Below are 23,258 nucleotides of genomic sequence, written 5' to 3' on the forward strand. Positions count from 1 at the left end.
TAAAGAGATTAGAGATAAAGTGGTTTATGATCTGTCCCGGTACAACTGCCTATGCTAGATCTCAGAGTTATGGCCTTTTAAATTATTTATATTTCTGCCAATATAAATACTAAGGAAAATAGCACAATGTAAACATCAGGATGCTCAAGGACCTGTAAATTGTGTGTATGAGAGCACAGTGGGAGGATGGTTCTTAAGGTTTGAGTTTTAGATTATTCTTGTTTTTTTAAAATAATGTTATTTCTATCATCCTTTTTAATGGATGGTTCCCGTTTTACAGGCAGATTATAAAGGTAGGGACATTCTGTTATTTCTTTGATACAATTGGGGATTTCAGACTTCAGCTTCTCTCTCTCCCCTTTACTAAAGATGAAAATCAATATATGTGTTACAGTGTATGTTCAACTATGAGTGTAAATGTCTGACAATACCTGGGGCTGTTATAGTTGAAGTGAGAAATGCTGCAACACCAGAAAATTCCCATTCATTGACCCCAAAGTGGGATGATAAGTCTAGTCCTTCTCCAACAGATCTGCCTTTCTAGTCTCCTTCCCTAGCAATCTGCTAGACATGCTAGACATAGACACAAGTACAACATTCCCTTGATTTAAAACATTCTATATTTGCCTATCATCTGTGTGATAAAGCCCAAATTTCTTAATATGATATACATGCTCCTTTAACGTCAAACCCCACCTTTGTTTTCAACCTCATAAATAGCCAGTCTCCCCACATATACAATATACACTCCAGCCACACTGGTCTCTTTTTCCCTTAAACACTCAGTGCTTTTGTTTATGCCCTTTCCATTCCTCTCTGCCTGGTGAAATCCTCACTGTTCTTCGAGGTCCCGGTCATATATCACCATAAACATTTCCTGACCCCACCTATGCAGAGAGATTGTTGTTCTTCCTCTTTTGTTAATACTCCTGTTGCAACATTCACCAGTTTGACATTTTCTAATTGTTAGAATTGTTAGCGGGCATTTATTTCTCCTCTACCAAACTGGGTTAGGGCCTATGTTCTTTTCGCCACCCAAAAGCAAAGGCCTAACAATGGATGTCTGTTGAATGAACAAATGAGTGAATCATGAATATATTAGTAAATGATTTAATTGAAGGTCCAAGGTATGAATACTGGAGACTGCATTTAGGCAGAGCCCAATCCAAGGATATACTAGGTCTGTCTGGCAAGAGGATCACAGAGAAAGCAAGATATGAAAGTTTGAGTTTAGTAGGAATTTAGAATGATGAATCATTCACTTAACCAGTGTTTAAACTGAGCACTTGTCCTTAAGGAGTTTAGAGTCTGTGACTAGGGAGAATGAACACCCTTGTTTTCTTAGCTCAAACAGCTTTTCTAACAGGGTAACTGTGCTGTGTGTTTTTGGCCACTGATAATAAATCCAAGTTTCCCTTCTTTCCCAATAGCCCGGAAGCTGAAGAAACTTGGGAATCTGAAACTACAGGAGGAAGGGGAGGCTTCCAGCACCACCAGCCCCACTGAGGAGCCAGCCCAGAAGCTGACAGTGTCACATATTGAAGGCTATGAGTGTCAGCCCATCTTTCTGAATGTCCTGGAAGCCATTGAGCCAGGTGTGGTGTGTGCTGGACATGACAACAACCAGCCTGACTCCTTTGCAGCCTTACTCTCTAGCCTCAATGAACTGGGTGAAAGACAGCTTGTACACGTGGTCAAGTGGGCCAAGGCCTTGCCTGGTAAGGAAAGTGGGGGCATGGGATGTGGGAGATCATATTTAGTGAAGCCTCCTTTGGACCAAGCACCATGTCTGTTTGCTTCCCATCCATTAACTCATGCAATCCTCACCATAACCTTGTGAGGGAAGAGATTGGTAGAAATCCCTACATTAAAAATAAGAAAACTCAGAAATCAAGGAGAAGAGCAACATTATCGAGTATCCTATATGCCTCACATCAGCACACAGCAACCATGTTTCTATGTTCAACCCACAGATTTAGTCAGCAAATGTTCCCATAATCATGGATCACATAGACATACCCTTATATGCCTTAAGATGCTCTTCTATATGTACACACACAGGTTCACCCCAAAGATAATCTTGAGCCTAACTGATATTCTGTCTTTAATATTACTTGGAACCCATACCATGGGAACTCTTATAATATGGTATGATAGAAGGAACATGGGGTTGGGAGTCAGAACAGTTAGGTTCTAGTCTTAGCTCTGCTGGTAACTCATTATGTGATCCCTTCCCTTTCTGAGTCTCAGTTTTTCCATCTGTACAATGTGTGAAAAGTGGTTTGGACTAAATTGATGGTTTTCCAGTTTTACTTCAAGGAACTCTTGGTGCTCTTTAAACCACCTTAAGGAATTCCCTGGCAGTCCAGTGGTTAGGACTCCATGCTTTCACTGCTGGGGGCGTGGATTCGATCCCTGGTCGGGGAGCTAAGATCCCACAAGCCGCGTTGTGCGACCAAAAAAGAAAAAAAATAAAAAATAAATAAAATAAACTACCTTAGCATCATCATAGTGGAAGGAAACATTAGGTGATAGTGAAAGAAATATGAAATGTTTTTCTAACTTCTGCATGGATACCTCCAGTGATGGGTAACTCACTTCCTCTCTTGGCCATCTGTTGCTTGGAAAGGTCTGATTATTAAAATATTGGAGCTTAAAGAAGCCACAGAGATCCTCTATCCAACGATTCACAAACGTTCCTTGAGCAGCCAAACTCTTTTTTTTTTTTTAGAAATTCACGTTCTTTTATTTATTTATTTATGTATTTATTTATTTATTTATTTATTTATTTATGACTGTGTTGAGTCTTCGTTTCTGTGCGAGGGCTTTCTCTAGTTGCGGCAAGTGGGGACCACTCTTCATCGCGGTGCGCGGGCCTCTCACCATCGCGGCCTCTCTTGTTGCGGAGCACAGGCTTCAGACGCGCAGGCTCAGTAATTGTGGCTCACGGGCCCAGTTGCTCCGTGGCATGTGGGATCTTCCCAGACCAGGGCTCGAACCCGTGTCCCCTGCATTGGCAGGCAGATTCTCAACCACTGCGCCACCAGGGAAGCCCCAAACTCTTTATTTCTCAAAAACATGATACACAGATACAAGTGGAGCTGGTTGATTTAAAGCCAGTGCCTCTCCCTCACTACCCCTAGAGAAGCCTCAGATCACTCTTGCAGAATCTTAGTGCTCCAGGGAACACAGTTTGGAAGCAAGAGAAGCATAAACTCTTTAAGGGTTCTCTTAATCCTAAACTTCCATGATTGAAAGATTCTTTTGAAACATCAAAAACCAAACCTCTCCTTGTGGAGTCAAAGATTAACCTGCCATTTAATAATAACTGTCAATCAGATGGGAATTTATGGTGAACAGAGCAGTTTCATATGTATTACCTGATTTGATCCTCATAAGAATCCTGTAAAGTAGGGATCTTTTCCCTGTTTTATAGATAAATACACTGAAGCTCTGAGAGGTGATGTGCTTGCCCACAGTTGCACATTCAGAAGGTATCAGGGCCAGAACTTGAGCCCAGGTCCTCTCCTAATTCCAAATCCCCTCCTCATCCAACTCTACCCATAGTCTGTGTAGCACCCCTGTAGTTCTCTAGCCTCGGACTTTACAGTGAGGGACCAAGGCTTTATCCAAGGCCAGTTGGGTCATAATGTGGACTTGCTGCCTTGGAAGACATTGCATGTTGACTGTCAAGCCCCGTTTTTGTCTTTCCAACTCACAAGGCCCAGTTACAGCCACCAGATTGTCCCTAACACCTTCCTAGCTTGGAAAGCTGAGGTTGACTAGCCAATTAGATCCCTGGGAAGAAGGCCCAAGGACTCTGGCTGCATATACACTGTGCCAAAAACAGAGAGTTCACACAGGGAAGAAAAAAAATACAAAGAAAAAAAAGGAAGAAAAGAAAAAATTGCTTTAATTCTTATCACTTATTCAGCTGGGTGTCTTGATGTCATGTGTCTAACAGAGATTCAATTTAATCTTTCCAAGCAGTTGCCAGACACCTTAATGTCTCATTTTATAAGATAGAACCTTTTCTTATATATGATTCCACTTAATCCTCATAGCAGTCCTATGAATCATAAGGACTTTCACTCCCATTTCAAATGATAAGGTTCAGAGAGGTTAATTAACTTGTTCCATTTGGTCACTTAACAAATGCAGCCAGAGCTTGGGCTCACACCCTCTGAGTTCTAGTTTGATGGTCTTAACAATAACCTGGTGCAAGTCATTATGGCACAATTTGTATAACTGGGAGTCACTGGATTTCCTCAGCCTAACCTCCAGGGTGGGAAGCCCTTTCCTTACATTAACAAGTCTGCAAGTTAATATCAGTTCACCATCTAGCTTGTCTAAGGAAATGATCTCTGACCCTGAGTAATTTAAAGAATAGCTTCACAGCTGCATAGCACAGGGAGATCAGCTGGGTGCTTTGTGACCACCTAGAGGGGTGGGATGGGGAGGGTGGGAGGGAGGGAGATGCAAGAGGGAAGAGATATGGGAACATATGTATATGTATAACTGATTCACTTTGTGATAAAGCAGAAACTAACACACCATTGTAAAGCAATTATACTTCAATAAAGATGTTTAAAAAAAAAGAATAGCTTCAAAAGAAAGCCAAGTACCACATTCATTAGAACTGTTATTCATATTATCAATAATCACCTACTAATTCAAGTTATTTGCTAATTGAACACATTGAGTTCCTGTCCTTTGAGAGGCACTGTGCTAAGTACCTACTCAGATCAATTTTGTTGTGAAGTTTTCTGTGATAGTGATGATATATGTAAATTGCCTATTATAGCACCTGGTACTTTAGTAAATGATAACTATTGAGGGAGGGCGAGTAGACTGTATGTACACAGTATATTTATAATCAGATGTATCTGGCTTGGAATCTTAGCTATACACTAGTTGTGTGACTTTGAGCAAATCACATGTCTGCAGTACTTGTTTCCTCATTTGTAGAGATGGTAGAATAATTGCTACCTTGCAGATTGTTATCAACACAGAAATCAGGTATAAAGAGCATCTAGTATAATAGCTGAAACATAGAAGATGCTCTGTAAATGGTGGGTCATTATTATCAAGCTTGAGTACTAAACCACTAAAATCATTTTAAGCTGCCACTAGTTTTTCCTAAAAGCTCATTCATGGGTCCCAAAGATGAATTGTCTTCTTTGAAGACCTTGGCTGCCAGGTGCACTAAAGCAGCAAAGATCTCCTAATTGACCTTTCTTTGGGTATGTCCTTCCAGAGTAGACATGAGACTATAGGTTTCTACTGAAGATTGCTAAGAAATGATGTTGATTGGATTCTAGTGAGAAAACAGAATCTCAGGTTAGCCTCTGCTCCCTAACCTGTTTGGTGTGTTTCATAACCTGAAACCATGACTTCTCTCTGTTTCTCCAAAACAGCCTAATGCAGCGCCAAATAGGTGTTGAGTGAATGAATGTATGTTGAAGGAAACCTGTAGGCTGGAGCTACTGTTTCCTCAAGTCATTCCTTGATAGCCGTACTATCTGAGCAGGCTGCTTCAAAGGCTGGGCATTAGCGGGCTAATTTTCCTATAGGTCTAATCTGATTACAATACCTAACTCTGTTCTCTAATGCCCAGCCTTTGAAGCAGCTATGTTGTTGATGCATATACAGTAATTAGGCTTGCGTTCTAAGCAGCTCTCACTAAAGACCGTTAATTAGTATTACAGCCAAACTAAGCTTTCCCTTTTGCTCCTCTTTGTTAGTTCTCTGGCATCTCAGGGAGGGGAAAATCATCAGTATTGATGGCTTCCTTGGTATTTGTACAGTTTAATCCTCATCCCCCCATGCACCCTCATATTCACACACTCACCAACCAAGGCTTTCCTTGATTCCCATTGCCTCCCACCCCAGGGGTTCAGGGTTCAAGCTCCTGGGGCCCCTCCCAAAGAGATTCTTTGATGTTCCATACTTGACCCTGGCTTTTCATCTCCTACTGGAAAGAATCAGTCCCAGGTATTCTGTGCTACAGAAGGGCTTCAGGCAGGAAATACTCTGGGATCTGAGGCTCCAGCTAGTCTGTTAGCAGACTAGCTCCTGTGAAGATGTGAGGCACACACCTGGGAGCTAAGATTGCAGTCAAGGGTGGTAATGTGAGGAACTCTAGCATCCTGACATCTGGTAGGCTTGGGACCTAAAGGAAAAAAGGGTAAATAGGGGGTGTGTGTGGCAAGAACCAAACAAAGAGAACAATGTGTCTAGATAGTGTAGACTTCAGACCTGAGCCTATGGCTAAGAAAAAACTCATGACCTTGGTAGTTCTTGAGCTGTGTTGTTCAGCAGTAGTATGGGAAAAGCACTGAAGAAGAGAATTAGAACACGTGGGTTCTAGTCCCATTTCAGCCACATACAGACTGTATGAGCTTGGGGAAGTCAGTTAACTTCTCTGGCCCTCAGATTCCTTGTTGGCAAAATAATGTCGTATTGCCCACACTCTAGGGTAATTGTGAGGGTTAAATGAGGTCATCATCAGGAAAGTTAGAAGCATTATCCAAATTCATGTAAGCATTCCTAATAAGGTAAGTAAGACAAAATTTCAGATAATTCTGGATCTGTTAAGGAGAAGATAAATGAGGCACTGGTAGGGGATGAGCTCTGAGGTGATGCTTTAAGTATACAACTATTTGGAAACCTCCAGGAGAGCATAGCCATATCTGTTCTACCTATGTGGAGGCAGCATCTGGGAGCCTCTGTTCTCTGAGCTTAAGGGAGGTAATTTGGAGATCATCTATAATTCTCATTTTATAAAATGAAAAAATGAGGGTCCTAAGTCTAATTAATATTTCTTAAACGCCTACTCAAATATCTGAACTGTGTTATATACTAGAGAGGAAAAGATGAATAAGAAGGGAATGGTCCCTGTCTTCAAGAAGTTCTAAGTCTTACGGAGGAGACAGATATGTGCATAGATAAATTCCAGTACAGTGTAATGAGTGCTATAATTGGACGGAGCTACTTAAGATTCAGTAAGATGGTAAAAGAAGAATCACTAGGTCTTCTGTTTGGATGAGTTGGAAGAGACATCACAGAGGAGGTAGGCTTTCAGTGAAGACTTGAAAGATGAGTAGGTGTTTATCAGATGGAAAGCCTGGGGAGGGAAGAATGCATTCTAGGGAAAGGCAACTGCCTGTGCAGAGATAGCAGAGATTTAGAGGCATGATGTGTGTGTGTGTGTGTGTGTGTGTGTGTTCAGCAAACTGTGGGTTTTTTCAGAATAGCTAGAACCTAAATTATGAGAAGGCAAATGGTAAGAAATTAGTCTAAGAAAGCAGGTCATAAAGGGCCTGTTTGTGTATAATAATGGCAGTCAGCAGGAATGGCAGTAGAGTAGGAAACTAGCAGGGCCAGGTATTTGTTGAATAGAAAACAATAGAGAGGAAATGGGAGGCAGGAAAAGGGTCAGAGAAAAGAGATGGAACCTGAAGGTGGTGTGAAGAAGGCATGGCTGTCAGATGCATTCCACCATATGCTGATATGTAATAGTATCCCTTTCCCAGGGTTGTTAGAAGGTACAAACAAGATTATAGCTAGAAAAGAGCTTTGTAAAGTGAAAAGTGCTGTTCATGTGAGAGAAATGATTATTACACTGCATCTTTGGAAAGGCAGTGAGGCTTTCTGAAGATCAAGACTTTGGAATCAGACTGGCTTTGGAACTTGACCTGCCAATTACTAGCCTTATGATCTTGAACAAGTTCTTCAACCCTTCTGTGACTCACTTTTATTGATTCACAGAATGGGAACAATAATAGTATACACTTTATTGGATTCTTGTGAGGATTAAATGAATTAATATAAGTAACATGCTTAGAAAAGAGTTAATTCATTGTAAGCAGTCAGTGAGTGTTAGATTATTATTCTCTTCCAATGGACAGTGCACTTTTTGCCTCTGTTTCTTTTGAGCAGCTCAATGAAGTAGGGAGTGCAAAGAGTGTTATCCCCACCATATAGTTTGTTCTCCTCCTGCTCCCCAGCATTGATGGCCCCTAGGGCTCCTCAAGGGCAGCCCGAGTGCCAGAAATTCTCAGCCCAGCAGAGTCCCAGACTTCACTCAGCCCATCAGTGCTCAGTCTGACCACTGCCTCTGCCCTATCTCCAGGCTTCCGCAACTTGCACGTGGACGACCAGATGGCAGTCATTCAGTACTCCTGGATGGGGCTTATGGTGTTTGCCATGGGCTGGCGGTCCTTCACCAATGTCAACTCCAGGATGCTCTACTTTGCCCCTGACCTGGTTTTCAATGAGTAAGTGCTTATGTGTCCAGAACTCACATAGACACAGACCTCGTTGGTGGTGATGATGGTAATGGGAGTAATGGTGAGAGTTGGTTCATTTGACCTTTAGGTGAGGCAGTAGAAGCCCAGCCAGCCTGCACAATCTGAGGTGGCTTTGCCTGGCTGAAAGGCCAATTGGCAGGAGGGAACAGGGGAAGGCCATCGCTTTTCCCAATCAAGACTGAATCCTGGCAATTTGGCAGTGCTTCTGACCTGCTTTTACCTTATCTCAGACCCTCATGTCAGGGTCCTTTTTCTTCACTCTGAACAACATAAGGAGTGAACAGAGAGACTCTAGTTGTAAGGGCTGAAGTTCCTTTGGTCCCTTATGCTACCATCAAAAGCTACTGCCAGTCACCATTTGTTGAGAAACTCCTTTGTGCCAGGACCATACTAGATATTTTCCTAATCCTTTCTCATTGAGCACTCATGAGAACTTGATTTCCCCTTTAAAAAAAAATTTAATGGATGGGGAAAATTAGGCTCAAGAAATTAAAGTGACTTACCCAACAACGTCAAACAGCTAGTGCATGTTGGCAACAGAATTCAAAGTATGGCTGTGTAACTCTTAGCTCTTATACTGCCTCCTGATGGTAAGTGATGAGAAAGTGCAGCTCCACCATTTTCTGGCCATGTGACCTTGGCCCAGCCACTTCCCTTCTCTTAAAAACAGTTTTAATAAAAGCTTGCCCTGCCACCAGCTCTATTTACCTTTCATGAATTTGGCCAAGAGCTCAGGTTTTAAAATTGTACTTTTCTCAACTGAAACCTCTATTCTGTTATTTCCTATATCATTGTCTTTGGGTAAGACCCTTACCTTCCCTGATCCGCAGTTTCCTAATCTGTTAATAAAATAAAACTTTCTTAAATGGTTTTGTTATGACAACTAAAATAGGAGCTAATGGATGTGAAATGTCTGTCCCATAATGGGCAAGAAATAAAAAAGAAGTACCTTTCCGATACTCTCTTTTCCTAACAGTGATAATCTGTTCTGTGTCTGCTATTTGAGGTCCCTTGTGGCATTGTGAATGGAGCTGGCCAGAAAAATCTTCCCAAGAACTTTGAGCTAGTCTCACCACAGAGAATCCCTTTGGTCAGGAAGGAATTGACCTTCCCTCCCCTCTAGCCCTCTAATCCAGAAGAGCCTTAAAATAAAATCTACAGGCCAGTGGTTCCTTCCAGTACAGCAGTGCCATATGGGGGAAAATAAGCGTCCCCAGCTGCCCTCTTCCAACTCAGCCAGCCCTGGTAGCCAGAAGCTAAGAATAACCATTGAGCTTTTGGCACAACCTGCTTTGTGGTTTCCAGATCTCCAAAGAGTTACCTATGATGCCATCTTCTGGAGCAGGCCTTAAAAAGCCCTCTTCCTGTTCATCTCTCAACCCACCCTCTTGCTGCCCTCCAGTGATTAAATCAACTACTGGGCACCTGCACTACTCTCCCCATCCAGAGCCTGAAGACCTTTGAACCTTTGCAAGGTGATAATTGGCTATTTTCTAAATCTTCATTTCCTTTTCCACCTCTGTGTAAATATGTGGCACCCTACCTCAGCTATCTGGTCCACTTCCATGTACCTCATCAAAAGGTACCACAGGATTCCCCACAGAGTCAGGGTTCTATATCAAGCCCCAGGGCTCCTGAAACAGCAGACCCCCTTCCTCTTATAGGAACCTGCCATGTTAGAGCTCTTAAAGTCGCTAGAATCATCTAAACCAATGTTTCTCAACAGGGATGCTGTTGACATTTTCCGAGGAATAGTTTTTCATCATTTAGCACATTCCTGCATATTGGAATGTGTTTAACTACCCTGGTACCTGCCCACTAAATACCAAATAGGATCCTAGTCACTGTGACAGCCCAAACTGCCCCCACACATTTCTAGCACCCACTAAGGGGGCAGTACCTCTCCAGTTGAAAGCCACCAGTTGCTGCTAGCCTCCTCAAGGTACCAATGGGGAAACGGAGGCCCAAAGAAAAAGACAGGGATTCTGGGCCAACCCATTTGCTGATCTCTCTGACACCAAACCCTGTCATCAACCCCGCTTTCTTCTTTTCTCCTCCCCTCTTTGTGGAGAACACAGTTTGTGAGAGTAATGGACCTGAACCCTAGCTGTGTGACCTTGGGTAAATTACTGAACTTCTCTGAGGCTTATTCTCCTCATCTGTAGAATAGTGAATAGAATCATAATGGCACTTTCCAACATATCATTTTTTCAGCAATTGCTATGTGCCAGACACTGTGCTCCATCATTTTTTTCCAATGTTTGTCTCCCCACTTCTCCACTCTCTTTTAATCCCACCTACTTCTGCTCACCTCCTGAATTCCATTCCTGCCCCTTGCTTTCTACCTTCCACACTGTGTCTATCCCTTTCTTTCCTCTAGCTGTTCCCTATTCTATTTGCTTTTCTCCTCAGGTCTTATTCCTTTCCCCTTTGAATTCCTTCCCTTGCCTTTCTCCCCTCCTTTCTCCACCTTCTCTGTTTCTGGGGTCTGCAGCAGTATTACAGCAATCCTTCACGTCAGGATTACAATTTCAATGGTAAAAATGCTGTAGTGTTGTCATCAACAGAGGCTTGGAAGCACAGACAGACCAGAGCAAGGCCATGCCCTAAGGCTCAGCAAATCTTATTTAAAAATTCCTTAGGGCGAAAGAGCTTGGAGCAGCATTGTTTTGGTCAGTTGACTTGTGATACTACCTAAATGCTTCCTTTTTCCAGTTGGGTTCCAGCCTGCATTGAATATTTCTACACTATCTGCCCCTTCCTTTCCCTCTTTCTCCAGGCCAGCCAAGATCTCTCTGAGATAGGGTGCTGAGCTTCCACCCAGCCAGTACCAGGCCTGCTCAACCTGTGAACGAGGCTAGTGGTTTGGGGACCAAAATGTCAAACCACAGGCTTCAGACCCAATCTGGGAGGTCTTTTTCCTCACCACTTAAGTGAGTGTCAAATTCCCTTTCCTTTCTCCACAAAATATAAAATCAATTTCTCTCTCCCCCTCTCCTCTTTCCCTCTCTCTCTCTCTCTCTCTCTCTCTCTCTCTCTCTCTCTCTCTCTCACACACACACACACACACACACACACACACACACAATTTCTAAAGTGCTGAAAACCAGGAAGGTTTGCTATCAGGAGGATGCTGTATCTTCTCTTACGGGCTTGCCATGGCCAGTCATGGAACAGAGAGGTTGCTCCCCCCGAGAATCTGTCCAAGCCTTGGCCACTTCCTTATATAATTTATAGGTGATAATGTGATGATCTGTTCACAAGTCACTCTAATAAAAGCAGCTCACACGTGTTTGTAACTCCCAAACTGTAGTAAGGAACAGCCAGTATATGAGGGAGTAGGCTCCGCTTCAGCAGGGGACATTTAGATTTGACATTCAGAAATATTTTCTGGCTGATTTGATAAGCATTGGAACTCATTTAAAGGAACAATGGGGAATCTCCTTTTCTGGGAGTTTTTAAAGAAATGATTAAATTTCTAATATGGGAAGTGTGGTCACTTGGGAATCCTGATGTCCTTATGTTAAGAGTTGATTTCTAAGGCCTGTCTCCTAGAAATCCTCCAAGTTTGAATGTCTGGGAGGCAGGTTCTGGCTCTGGCTGCAGCTGAGATATTAGGACTGTAGTCAGGGAGACCATGTGCCAGGCCCATTGTATTCATTTGGTTAGGCTTTCCTGTCCCTGTGTCAGGAAACAGGAGGGGCACGGGTACCTGGAAATTCCATGTGCTAACCCATATCCTGGACAGGGAAGATGAGTAGTTATCAGGATATCATGATTTTGGAAAAAAAAGAACAACTTTGTTCCTGTCACTGAAGCACCAGCAAGAGAAACAGCAAGCTCTTCTTGGAGAACTTGGAAAGGGGAGGGCAACCACAGACATTCTCTCTGGGTTTATTGTAAGCCTTTCCTTACTTCTCTTTTTTCTCTGTGTTTCCTTCCCAGGTACCGCATGCACAAGTCCCGGATGTACAGCCAGTGTGTCCGAATGAGGCACCTCTCTCAAGAATTTGGATGGCTCCAAATCACCCCCCAGGAATTTCTGTGCATGAAGGCACTGCTGCTCTTTAGCATTAGTAAGTGCCTGGAAGGGCAGGGAATGCCCCTAGGGGCATAGGGGATCAGAGGGGAGCTGCTTTTTTCATTAAAGGATTATTGGGAAGAAGCCAGCTCCTGAACATTTCCCTTCCTCTTTCACCCTCCCTCCTCCACTCTCCCTTAGCATCCTTTTTCCTAACAAGGATGAATTTCATGGCTAGAGACCAATTTCTTTGCTAGAATTCAACCTCCATTAGATCCCCACCTACCCCCAATCTCTCTCTGGTACAAGGCCTTTTTGTCTGGTTTTAGCAGGTCTCTGAATTTTTCCATAGCTTCTACCATAGAAGCAGGCAAGGACCACCTTATATGTCTTGTAGGGCAGAAGGGATTGCCTCCTGGAAGGAATTTCCTCTTCTGCCAAAAAGAGAAGGTCTGTGTAAGCAACTCAGACAGGGCTTATTTGGCAGCCAAGGAATATTTCTTTAATGTATCTTCTAAGCAGAGTGCTTAGCCTCTATGAGGGAGAAAGGAGACAAAATTTGATATTCAAGACCACGTGTTTTAATTTTCTAATTCAGAGCCAGACTGTGAACAGTGTAAAACCATAGGTCCTAAGAAATGTGTAGATGAGAAGTTTAGAGAATGGAAAAGCTCAGTAAATTTTATTTACTTGATACCCTACACACTGGGTCCAGCTAGCCTTTTCCCTAAGACCTTCCTGGCAGACTTCCTGAAGGTCCCAGGCATATAGGCCTCAAGTGACAGGAAACCAAGTAGATGGGTCTCTCCCTGTGGGGGTGGGGGTCAAGTTTGTGGTCAGAAAACTTGGTGCTTTATCTAATGCTCCTTCGTGGGCATGCTTCCCCTCCCCATTCTGTCTTCATCCCACATCAGTTCCAGTGGATGGGCTGAAAAATCAAAAATTCTTTGATGAACTTCGAATGAACTACATCAAGGAACTTGATCGTATCATTGCATGCAAGAGAAAAAATCCCACATCCTGCTCAAGGCGCTTCTACCAGCTCACCAAGCTCCTGGACTCTGTGCAGCCTGTAAGCAAACGATGGAGGGTGCTTTGTCAGGGAGAGCAGCCTGATAGAGCCAAGTGATAATATGCTCTTCTAAGGTCTGGCACCACCTGTTGGGAGGTGCTTCCATTCCCCTCTGGCTTTGAGTGTGGTCCAGGAAGAAAATTCAATGAAGAAGAAAGGACACAGGTCACAGTGTCCCAGCTGGATGTTGTGAAAGAGGTGGAGGAGTTGAGAACAGAGCAGTTGGGACTCAGAGAAGGGGCTTAGAGTAGATAAGTTCTCTAGGCAGACAAAACAGACCTGGATGTTTTCCCCCTCTTCCTCGAGTCATGTGCGTTTGTGTGTGTGTATGAGAGTGAGTGTGTGTGTGTGTGTCTGTGCTGGGGAAAAGGAACACCCAGTCTTGAGTCAGAGAGCTTGCAATGGTGTAAGAGATCTCTTGGGAGCCTTCAATGACTCCCTGGAGACAAATTAGTGCACATGTGGGTGTACGCACGCATGCACGCACGGGCGTGTGCACACACGCATGCGCGTGCGCACACACACACACAGGGAGGCCCAAGGACATGGAAGGAAAGAGGAGGAAATCAAAGAATGTGGGGATAGACCCTGACAAGAAGCCAACTCCTTGTCAACCCTGTTTTCTCCCTCTCTTATTGTCCCCCTGCAGATTGCACGAGAGCTGCATCAATTCACTTTTGACCTGCTAATCAAGTCCCACATGGTGAGCGTGGACTTTCCAGAAATGATGGCAGAGATCATCTCTGTGCAAGTGCCCAAGATCCTTTCCGGGAAAGTCAAGCCCATCTATTTTCACACACAGTGAAGCTTTGGAAGCCCCCATTTTTTCACCCCACCCCACTCCCTTTTTCAGAGATCTTCTGCCTGTTTTAACTCTGCACTACTTCTCTGCAGTGCCTTGGGGAATTTCCTCTATTGATGTACAGTCTGTCATGAAGATGTTCTTGAGTTCTATTTGCTGGGCTTTTTTTCTCTTTTCCTCCTTTCTTTTCTTTGCCTCCCTATCTGACCCTCCATGGCACTTTCAAACTCTGCTCCCTGCTGTGGCCCTTATCTGTGTTTTGAATGCTGTTGTATTTCTTTAAATCTGTGATGATCCTGTGGCACAGTGTCAAGTTGTGCTTGTTTATAGCACTGCACTGTATGCCAGCCATGCAAACGTTTACTCACCTAATGCCACGTGAAGTTTAGAGAGGTAAGAGTATCTGGGAAAACAAAAGACAAACAAACAAACAAAAACAAAAAAATTTGCTAGGGTTTTGCCTCTTAAAAAATATAAAAACAAACAGAAATCCCTGAAGAGACCAACAGTAACTAGAATAAAGTGAAAATTGCAAGCCCATGGGGAGTCACTGCTTTTTTTCCCCAAACCCTCTCTCCCTGGGAGACTTTATTTTCTGCCAATGGCTATTGCCATTAGAGGGCAGGGTGACCCCAGAGCTGAGGTGGACGGGAGGCAGATTTAAGAGAGGACAGAGAGGACAGATGGATCACCAGTACCTGCCCAGAGCCTTGGCCCCTGAGGGCTAGACTGCTCAACTGCAGCACAATTCATGGTACTGAAAAGTGTACTTCTTGTTTGAAAACTTGTCTGTATGGCCTCCCCCCACCAGTCCCTTTCTCTCTCATCCTCTGCCTCCACCCTCAAATTGACTTTCAATAGCTTTTCTAAGAGGTTTGAACTGAATGTTCTCTTTAGCCAAAACTTGGCCACTTCCACTGAAGAATCAGACCAGCAAGAGGGAGAGGGAGATCTGACCTTTTGTAAGTCACCATTCCGATCCAGGTCTGCTTTCCCATTTGTGGTCCAGGGAAGAGCTTGGGGCTGGAGTCAGAGGAAAAGGAAGTGGTGGCTTGACTGTTTTCCTGCTTAGGACACTGAAGATTTGATCCCTCTTTGCCCCTACCTTTAAAAGACCTGAATGTTTTCTGCCTGACTCCATATAGCTGCAAGCCTCATCCACCCTCCCTTCAGTGTTTTGTGGGTCTGAACTTCACCAGGCTGCATTACAGCCACAGTGGTGAAGCTTGTCCACTTCCTTGGTCATGTTCACAGACTCTCTGCTAAGAACTCCCACCACTAAGAAGGCTAGCAAGCCAGCAGTCTTGATGTCTAGCTCTAGATGCCAGTAGGCTCAAAGACTTCTTAGCAAATGTCTCTCATCAACTATCAGATCTCTGGAGCCCTTAGACAAACTGGAAAGAAGGCATCAACGGGATTGGACAAGCTGAGCGTCTTGCTCTTGTCCCCCAGAGATGACACCTTCCCACAAAGTGGAGAAATGCCCACTTCTGCCTTCAGAGCAGCTAAAGGGGCTACCCAGATCAGGGTTGAAGAGAAAACTCAATTACTAAGGTGGGAAGAATGAAGGCACTAGAACCAGAAACTCTGTAAATGCTCTCCTTGCCACCCAGCATATCCACCTGCAGAAGTCATGGGAAGAAGAGAGAAGAAACCAAGAGAAGACTGACTACTAAAGTAAAAGTCTTCAGAAGTAAAGTCTAAAGCCAGATGGGCACCATCTGGTGAGTTTACTCATTATCCTCCTCTGCTGCTGATTCTGAGCTCTGACATTGGCCATACTCACTCAGACTCCCCACCTTTGTTGCTGCCTTTCAGCCAGAGGAAGCTGAAAGATTGAGACTACAGAACCATGGCCTTCGTTGGAAAGATCTGGTTGGTGTGGCTCCAATGGGCTGCCACCCATGAACTTGGTGTGTTCCTGGGATACTGGTTTCATATAGTCCTTTGGCACACCTCTGTTCTGTTGAGTTTGTCCCCCAGTCGCGAGTACAGGGGAATGTCCACCTACTTTCTCATCTTGGCCACTGCCTCCTCACTTAGCTCTTAAATTCATCTGCTAAACAAGAAATGGCCAGTCACCCAGCTGCCCATTTCAGTTGGTTCACTCTACTTGTCGTTGAGAAGATAGTTTCTGAGTGACATGATATGATCTACATGGGTTTCCTCCCCTGATTTCTGTTGATATTAATAGCCAAATGAACTTGCAAAACAGCTTCTTTAAATAACAAGGGAGAGGGGAACCTAAGATGGGTGTTATACCAATCCAAGACTGCTGGACAGAACTAAAGCTGGCAGGTTCTGTTTCTGGGGTAGGATAGAAAAATTCTGTTTTTCTTTGTTATGACACCAATTGGCTTATGTAGGGTCACAGGATCACTTTTAGCTGTTTTAAAGAGAAAAAATCCACTACTTTTTCATTTAAACTAGGTTACCTTTTAATAGTTCCTTTACATATGCTTTGAAATGATTCTCATCTTTTGTGGTACATGGATTCAATTATATCATTCTAATACCTCTCCTTGTAAATATTAGATGCTCTCTTTTCCATTTCTCTGGCTATCAAGCTTTTCATCTTTATGGATTTCCCAATTGTGACTCTTGTCATTATGAATATATGTTTTTCATTTGTGAAAGCCAAAAATCAGTGAAACGGCAGTGTAATTAAAAACAGCAACAACTGGATTACTCCGAATTTCCAAATGGCAAGACTAGGGAAAAATGGCCTAAACAAGAATTTAGGTCTACTGTTTTTGCACTGGGGTTTCAGTGAGCAACGGAGATTTTATCTTGGCTTTGTCTCCCACAGATGAAAGGGGGATTATTTTTTTTCTTTTGGCCATTGTTGCTCCAGCCAGTGTAATTGACAGAAGTCTCATTTTGCATGCACTCTGCTCTGCAAACAGAGTTGATGTAGTTGGTACACTGTGCTCACCCTTGAAGGATTGGCAACTCACACCCACTCAACTGGTGAGCTTAAAGATGAGGATCACTCACCAGACAAGCGACGGGCACTATCTCCAAAAAGGTTTGCAGTGCTCAATGGGGATAGAGAGTGAGGAAGAGAAAAAGAAGAAGCACCAGGGAGAAGGCCCCATCTGTGTTTGGCAGCAGACAGCGGCCAGGGTCACAAACTCTGTGGTCAAAGAAAAGAGTCGTGTGGCAGTTTCAGCTCTTGTTCATTGGGCAGCTTGCCCAGGCCTGGCCTCTGAGTTGAAACGGGGATTGGGTTCTTTGCTCCATAGCTTTTCTATGCCACAGACAGTGTCTTTGTTCTTGGAGAGTTCATTATTTTTTTAATGAGAAAGGGGTTTTTTGAAGGATCCTGTCATATATCTTTGAAAAAGAAAATCAATAATACATATATTTTTATATATGTTCACTGGCACTAAAAAGGGGGGAAAAAAAGCTTCACTCTGTCCTTTGGGTAGTTGCTGAGGTGACTGTCCAGGTTGAGAAATAATGTGCTGATGCTAGAGTCCCTCTCTGTTCATACTCTACTTCTAAATACATATATGCATATATAGCAAGAAGTATTCTATTTGTACTTTAAGAGAAAATAGGTCCACCATTCACATGATACTGACACTACACAAGTGACCTAACTTTAAGCATCAAGTAGCTTCTAACTGTTTGTTTCATTAGGCACAGCACAGACATGGATTTTTTCCTCCCTTGATATTCGGCATGGCTCAAAATCCCAAGCCACTCCCTCTGCCCCTTCCCAGTCTTGTGCTAGGGTTGCACTTCATGAGACTCTCTTCAGACAGCCCAGTAAGTATCCCTGCATGGTTCCTACATGGCCCTGGGAAAACAAGAGGTTGACTACTAATTATCTTATGCCAGTTGCCCAGGTGAGAGGGCACTGGGCCAAGGGGGTGGCCTTAATGCTCAACCACATGTAGGGGGTCATGGGAACCAGGAATGCTAAAACACAAGATCCAATCCCAAACTTAAGGTCAAAATAAGCCATTTAGCATGTGCAATTTCTTATAAAAGGAAGTTTCTACCCTTGCTGCCTTTTATAGGCAGGTCTGTTCTCACCACTAATCTCTTTGAAAATCTGTGAAAGCAGTTTAAAAAAACAAAGAGATGAGAGCATCGCATTACATAACCAAAGATTACACTGTATCTGCTAAAATACCAAAATTTTTAAGGACAGGGAGGGAGCAAGCATTAGTGCCTCTTTGGTAACCTATCCAAAGACAGACTAAAGGACTTTGCTGGTGACTGACTTATAAGAGTTTTGTGGGGTCCCCCCACAATATACACGTTTAGAAGAGTGGAAGATAATTTTGAAAAGAAAGGGATTATGAGTCCTTCAGCAAGTGATTTTTTATAAGCAGAACTAGCTTTCCTTTTCTGTTGTAGTTGCTGAGCAAATTCTTAAAGCTCCATCATTGCATGGTTAGAAGTGGAGCTGTCTTGGCCATTGTGTTTGCTAGTGCCAATCCTAGCTTATCTGAAGATGTGAAGCCCTTGCTGATAAGAGGAGCATTTAAAGGACTAGATTTTGCACTAGAAGGACAGCAGGCAGAAATCTTCATTTCTGCCCACTTTGAATGGCACAAAAAATTTCTCTGCGGTTTAAGGCAGAAGGTTGAAATATATTGTAAATGAGTATTTGTATCCATGTTTCAAAATTGAATTATATATATAGATATAATGTGTTCTGATAGCTTTACCTTTCTCTGCACCTTTATATTTGGTTCCAGGTCATAATTGATACCATGTACTTGTGAGAGAGGCCACAGCTACGTTTTGGAAGCTCTCTCAGAATGGAAAAGACACCTGGGTTGATCAGATAACCAAGAGATCTCTGCTCCTATTGAGGCCTGACCCACAAGCCTTGCAAAGGAGCAGAGGGGGGAAAAGCATAACGTACATGATGTGTTGCACTTTACTAGCCCAAGACAGATGAATGTGTAAAGGGTGGTGAAGTCTCATTGGAACCGACTGAGATTTACCATAGGGAAGGCCCAGACTTGGGGCCAAAGGCCCACCCAAGCAATTAGCCAGTGACCCTCTAAAGGGACCTGTGCAGTTGGAAGAAGGAAGGGTATTTTTTGTTCTTCACCATCCCTGTGAGAAAAGGGCAGTTTCCTGCACTTGGGAACCTAGAGCAAGTGCTCCATTTCAAACAATTCACTCACCTGCAACTGAGGTGCTCTTGCTACTGGGTGTCTATTCTGGTTTTGGATACGTTCTGTAAAGATTTTGACAATGAAAATGTGTTTTTCTTTGTTAAAAATTTATCAGTGTACTAGAAGTAGTTTATCTGTAGGTACAGGTCCATCTCTGCCCACAGGTAGGGGTGTTTTTCTTCAATTAAGAGACTGACACTGGGGTCTGTTGCCCAGAGCCTCCCAACCCTTAACCATTTCTAGGTGAAGGCAGAAAAATCCACAATTAGTCACTCCTCTAAAGACACTTCAGCTGAGGTAGCAAACCATTTGGAATGTTCCCACTCCAAAAATAAGTGGTAAATATTGTAATTTAGCAGGCAGAGTCTTAAAGGGAAAGGCAGCATTTGACTCATCTTTGATTTCTCCCCATTAGATTTGGCCAGAAAATAGATAATATGCATGGATTTGTTTCCAACCCCAATTCAGTAGAGCGGGAGTGCTGATTCCTTTCCTTATCCCACTTGTCTCGGCTTTTTATAGAATTAAATGAGAAGCTATCATCTGTGTGGCCCTTGTGGCCTAAAACAGTTTGCACATGCACTACTTAAAAAGGCTGTCACATAGCTACAGATTCCATTGGCCACCAAAGACTGGAGCCCACACATATTCCCAAAGGAAAGGAAAGGAAATTCTGGAATGCTGCTGCTTCTCTGGTGGTGCCCTCCTGGGCTGATGCTTCACATTTTGGAACTCTCTTCCCTGAACATTTAGATAGACCAGGCTTGCAGTCTCTCCCAACCTTAGCCCTTGGTGCTAAGTGTCCTGCAATGAAGTGCCTGTGGGGTTGTCCTATCCCATAAGCCACTCAGGTGCTGAGAGTAGCCACCATTGTGATGACCCAAACTAAAAAGAGAGTCCCTCCCACCACTCAGTGACACTTTTCTGCTTTCCCCTAGACTGGAACATTGATTAGGGAGTGCCTCAGACATGACATTCTTGCGCTGTCCTTGAGATTAATTTGGCAACAAGAGGGAGCAGACTATGTAACCAGATGTAAGAATTAATTTTTATGTTGAGGGAAAAAAGTTAAAAAGAAAAGAAGCATCATATAAAAGTTATTTTTTAAAGAAACATTAATTTTGCTTGAAACTTCTTTCAATGGGGCTTCAGTTCTCACAGCGGCACTTGGCCTCCACTGGGCAGCAGGACCAGCCCCAAGCGCTAGTGTTCTATTCACTTTTTGTAATCTTGGAATCTTTTGTTGTTCTAAATACAATTAAAAATGGCAGAAACTTGTTTGTTGGAATACATGTGTGACTCTGGGTTTGTCTCTGTCTCTGCTTTCAGAAATGTCATCCATTGTGTAAAATACTGCCTTGCTGGTCTGCCAGCTAAAACTTGGCCACAGCCCCTGTTGTGGCTGCAGGCTCAAGTTATTGTTAACAAAGAGACCCAAGAAAAGCTGCTAATGTCCTCTTATCACCGCTGTTAATTTGTTAAAACATAAAACAATCTAAAATTTCAGATGCATGTCATCAGAGTTCTTTTAATTAGCTCCTTTTATTGGCTGTCTTTATTGAAGTCGAATTGGTATCATGCCCAGTGGCTTTTTAATGCTACTTTGATTTCCATATATTTTAAAAAATCTTTGTACAGGGGTTATAAATTTGTCCTGTGTTGGCCTTAGCATACTTTGACCTGGGACCACCAAAATATCAAAAGGTCTGGGCTAGAAAGCACAGATGGACACTGGCCACCCATTACAACTTCTCATCAAAAAGCCTAGTTTGTCAACCAGGAGAAAGCTATACAAAATCCAACTGTTCACCCTCATTCTCATCCTCATGGGAGCATAAAATGGGTGGGGGCTTCACTGCCCTGTTCTTGCCAAGCTTCTGGTAAAGAATGGGCATGTTCACACCCTCACTGATTTTGAGGGCCTATATCGTCCTTGACCTTCAAGGTAAAATCCGAGCCAGCCTTCTTTAGGGTTTGCAAAAGTTCAAGCAAAGCCCACCCCTGTCTCCTCTCAGTGTGAATACTTAACAAGATCCCAAATTGAATTCTGGGCTTGAGATACAGGCCATCAATGAAGTGTGACAGATGTGTTAAGGAATAATGGGAAAGTTCTCTATGTCTCAGTGTCCTCACCTATAATAGGGGTTGTCACAGTGCCTCTTTACTGGGCCAGATTGGGGATTCAGTAAAAATGTATATGACCCAACTGGTGGGGTTATTACTCTGGCTTTGATCCCTGCTAAAATGCCAGAACCCCTGAGAGTGATCCCACATTGAGCCATGTTTATCATTGACCACCTCAGAGTAGATGGATTTCTCAAACTTTTCCTGAGAGTAATGCTTGATGGAGAGGAGACGAAGAGATTCTTAGGATGTGTGTTTGTTTGTGTGTGTCTAAGTAAGGAGAAAGAGAATATGAATGTTTGTGGGTTGTGTGTGGAAGTCAGAGCCTGCCTCCAAAAGAACCCCTCTGACCACCATTGCTTAGCTTCTCTTCTCTTGGACCTACAGAGAGTGACCTAACAGCCACCCTATTTGGTTTCATTGACCACTCAGCTCATGCCTAAAGTGACACAGTAGTTATCATCCACCATAGATTTTCCAAGGAGTAGAAAAACACAGAGGTCGGGGGGAAAAGGACACCTAGTGGATTAAAAAGAGCCTGGAGGCAGGAGTCTTATATGTGACTTAATCATAATCATATAGTATATAGCTAGGATTCAGACCTGCTGATTCACTGTATGATACTGGACAACCCTCTCCAAGGGGAGACCTTAGTTTTCTCATCTATAAAATGAGTGTGTCTGAAGATGCGAAATAGAACTAGATGAGATGGAGAGCCCCTTTCAATGTGTACACCGTGGTTATTGCAAACTACAGCAACACTTTTAAAAATTGTAACATAAAAGGAAAAGGAAAGGGCCTTTTATTATCCCTAGAACACATAGTTTTGTAACTAGAATCCCCATGCTTGTACTCAATAAAAATTTACCAAACACCTGGGGCAGAGGGTCAAAACAAAAATTGAGTCCTGTGTAATAGATGCTGTCAACCCCTTGATGGATGGGGATACTGCTCAAAAGTAAAATAATTTACCATTTAGATGATCTCATAAATAGCAGAGATAAGTAGGAGTTAAGCCACAGTCCATGCTTTCAGTGAGTTTACAGTCTATTAAATGCCTTAGGCCAGGCCAGTCTGGGACTTCAACCTATCACATCTATTCCTCAGACCCTCCCACATCTATTCCTCAGACAAGATTGGTCTAACCCCTGATTTCTAATTGCTGCCTTTTAGAGCTAGAAGAGATCTTAGCATCTAGCCCAAATTTTGCATTCTTTACATGAGGAAGTCAGGGCATAAAACTTGTTGAATGCTATTGTGAATTAGGACCTGTGTCAAGGGACTAGCTCTAGCACACCCAGCTCACAGCCCGTTCATATGCTTGCAGGCAGCATGCCAGTGTGGCAGAGTACCTGAAAACCTCTTATATCCCCTTGCATACTGGTTCAGAGCCTTGGTGAGAGAGCCTGCACTTCTCATCTGTGGTTCCCATGTATAGAGCCCAAGGATCTCTACTCCAACTGCAGTACCTACTTCACCTACCAGCCACTCACAGAGGTTTCCTTCATGCCATTGCAGGGGAGAGTGAAAGAAGAGAATTATTGGAGGAGCTGGAATAGTGACTGTAGAAGCAATGAGAAACATTTAAAAGACACACTGAAGTACGAAATCCTAGTTTTCTGAGTTAATAGGCAGATGCAGATGATTCCAATTCTCAGATTCTTCTGCCACCATTTTTTCAGGCCACGACTTCCCCCTCTTCCCTCAACTTTTTTCCCAAAGTACTTCAAGCGAAGAGAAGACTATTTGCAAAACTTTGATTGCCAATCAGCAAGACTGTGCC

The 23,258-nt window shown here is 43.3% G+C and overlaps 1 protein-coding gene across 1 annotated transcript in view; it reads left to right on the forward strand.

Moving 5' to 3' along the window:
* Positions 1 to 20,749, forward strand: part of AR (androgen receptor) — a 181,496-nt gene extending 160,747 nt beyond the window's left edge. The window contains exons 4-8 of the mRNA XM_057539092.1: positions 1,431 to 1,718; positions 8,135 to 8,279; positions 12,258 to 12,388; positions 13,248 to 13,405; positions 14,055 to 20,749. Of these exons, the coding sequence (XP_057395075.1) occupies positions 1,431 to 1,718; positions 8,135 to 8,279; positions 12,258 to 12,388; positions 13,248 to 13,405; positions 14,055 to 14,210 (878 nt within the window). The 3' untranslated portion in view covers positions 14,211 to 20,749. The remainder of the gene's footprint in view (positions 1 to 1,430; positions 1,719 to 8,134; positions 8,280 to 12,257; positions 12,389 to 13,247; positions 13,406 to 14,054) is intronic.
* Positions 20,750 to 23,258: the final 2,509 nt, after the last annotated feature.

The sequence above is a fragment of the Balaenoptera acutorostrata genome, chromosome X (genome assembly GCF_949987535.1).
Source record: "Balaenoptera acutorostrata chromosome X, mBalAcu1.1, whole genome shotgun sequence".
Taxonomy (NCBI): Eukaryota; Metazoa; Chordata; class Mammalia; order Artiodactyla; family Balaenopteridae; genus Balaenoptera; species Balaenoptera acutorostrata.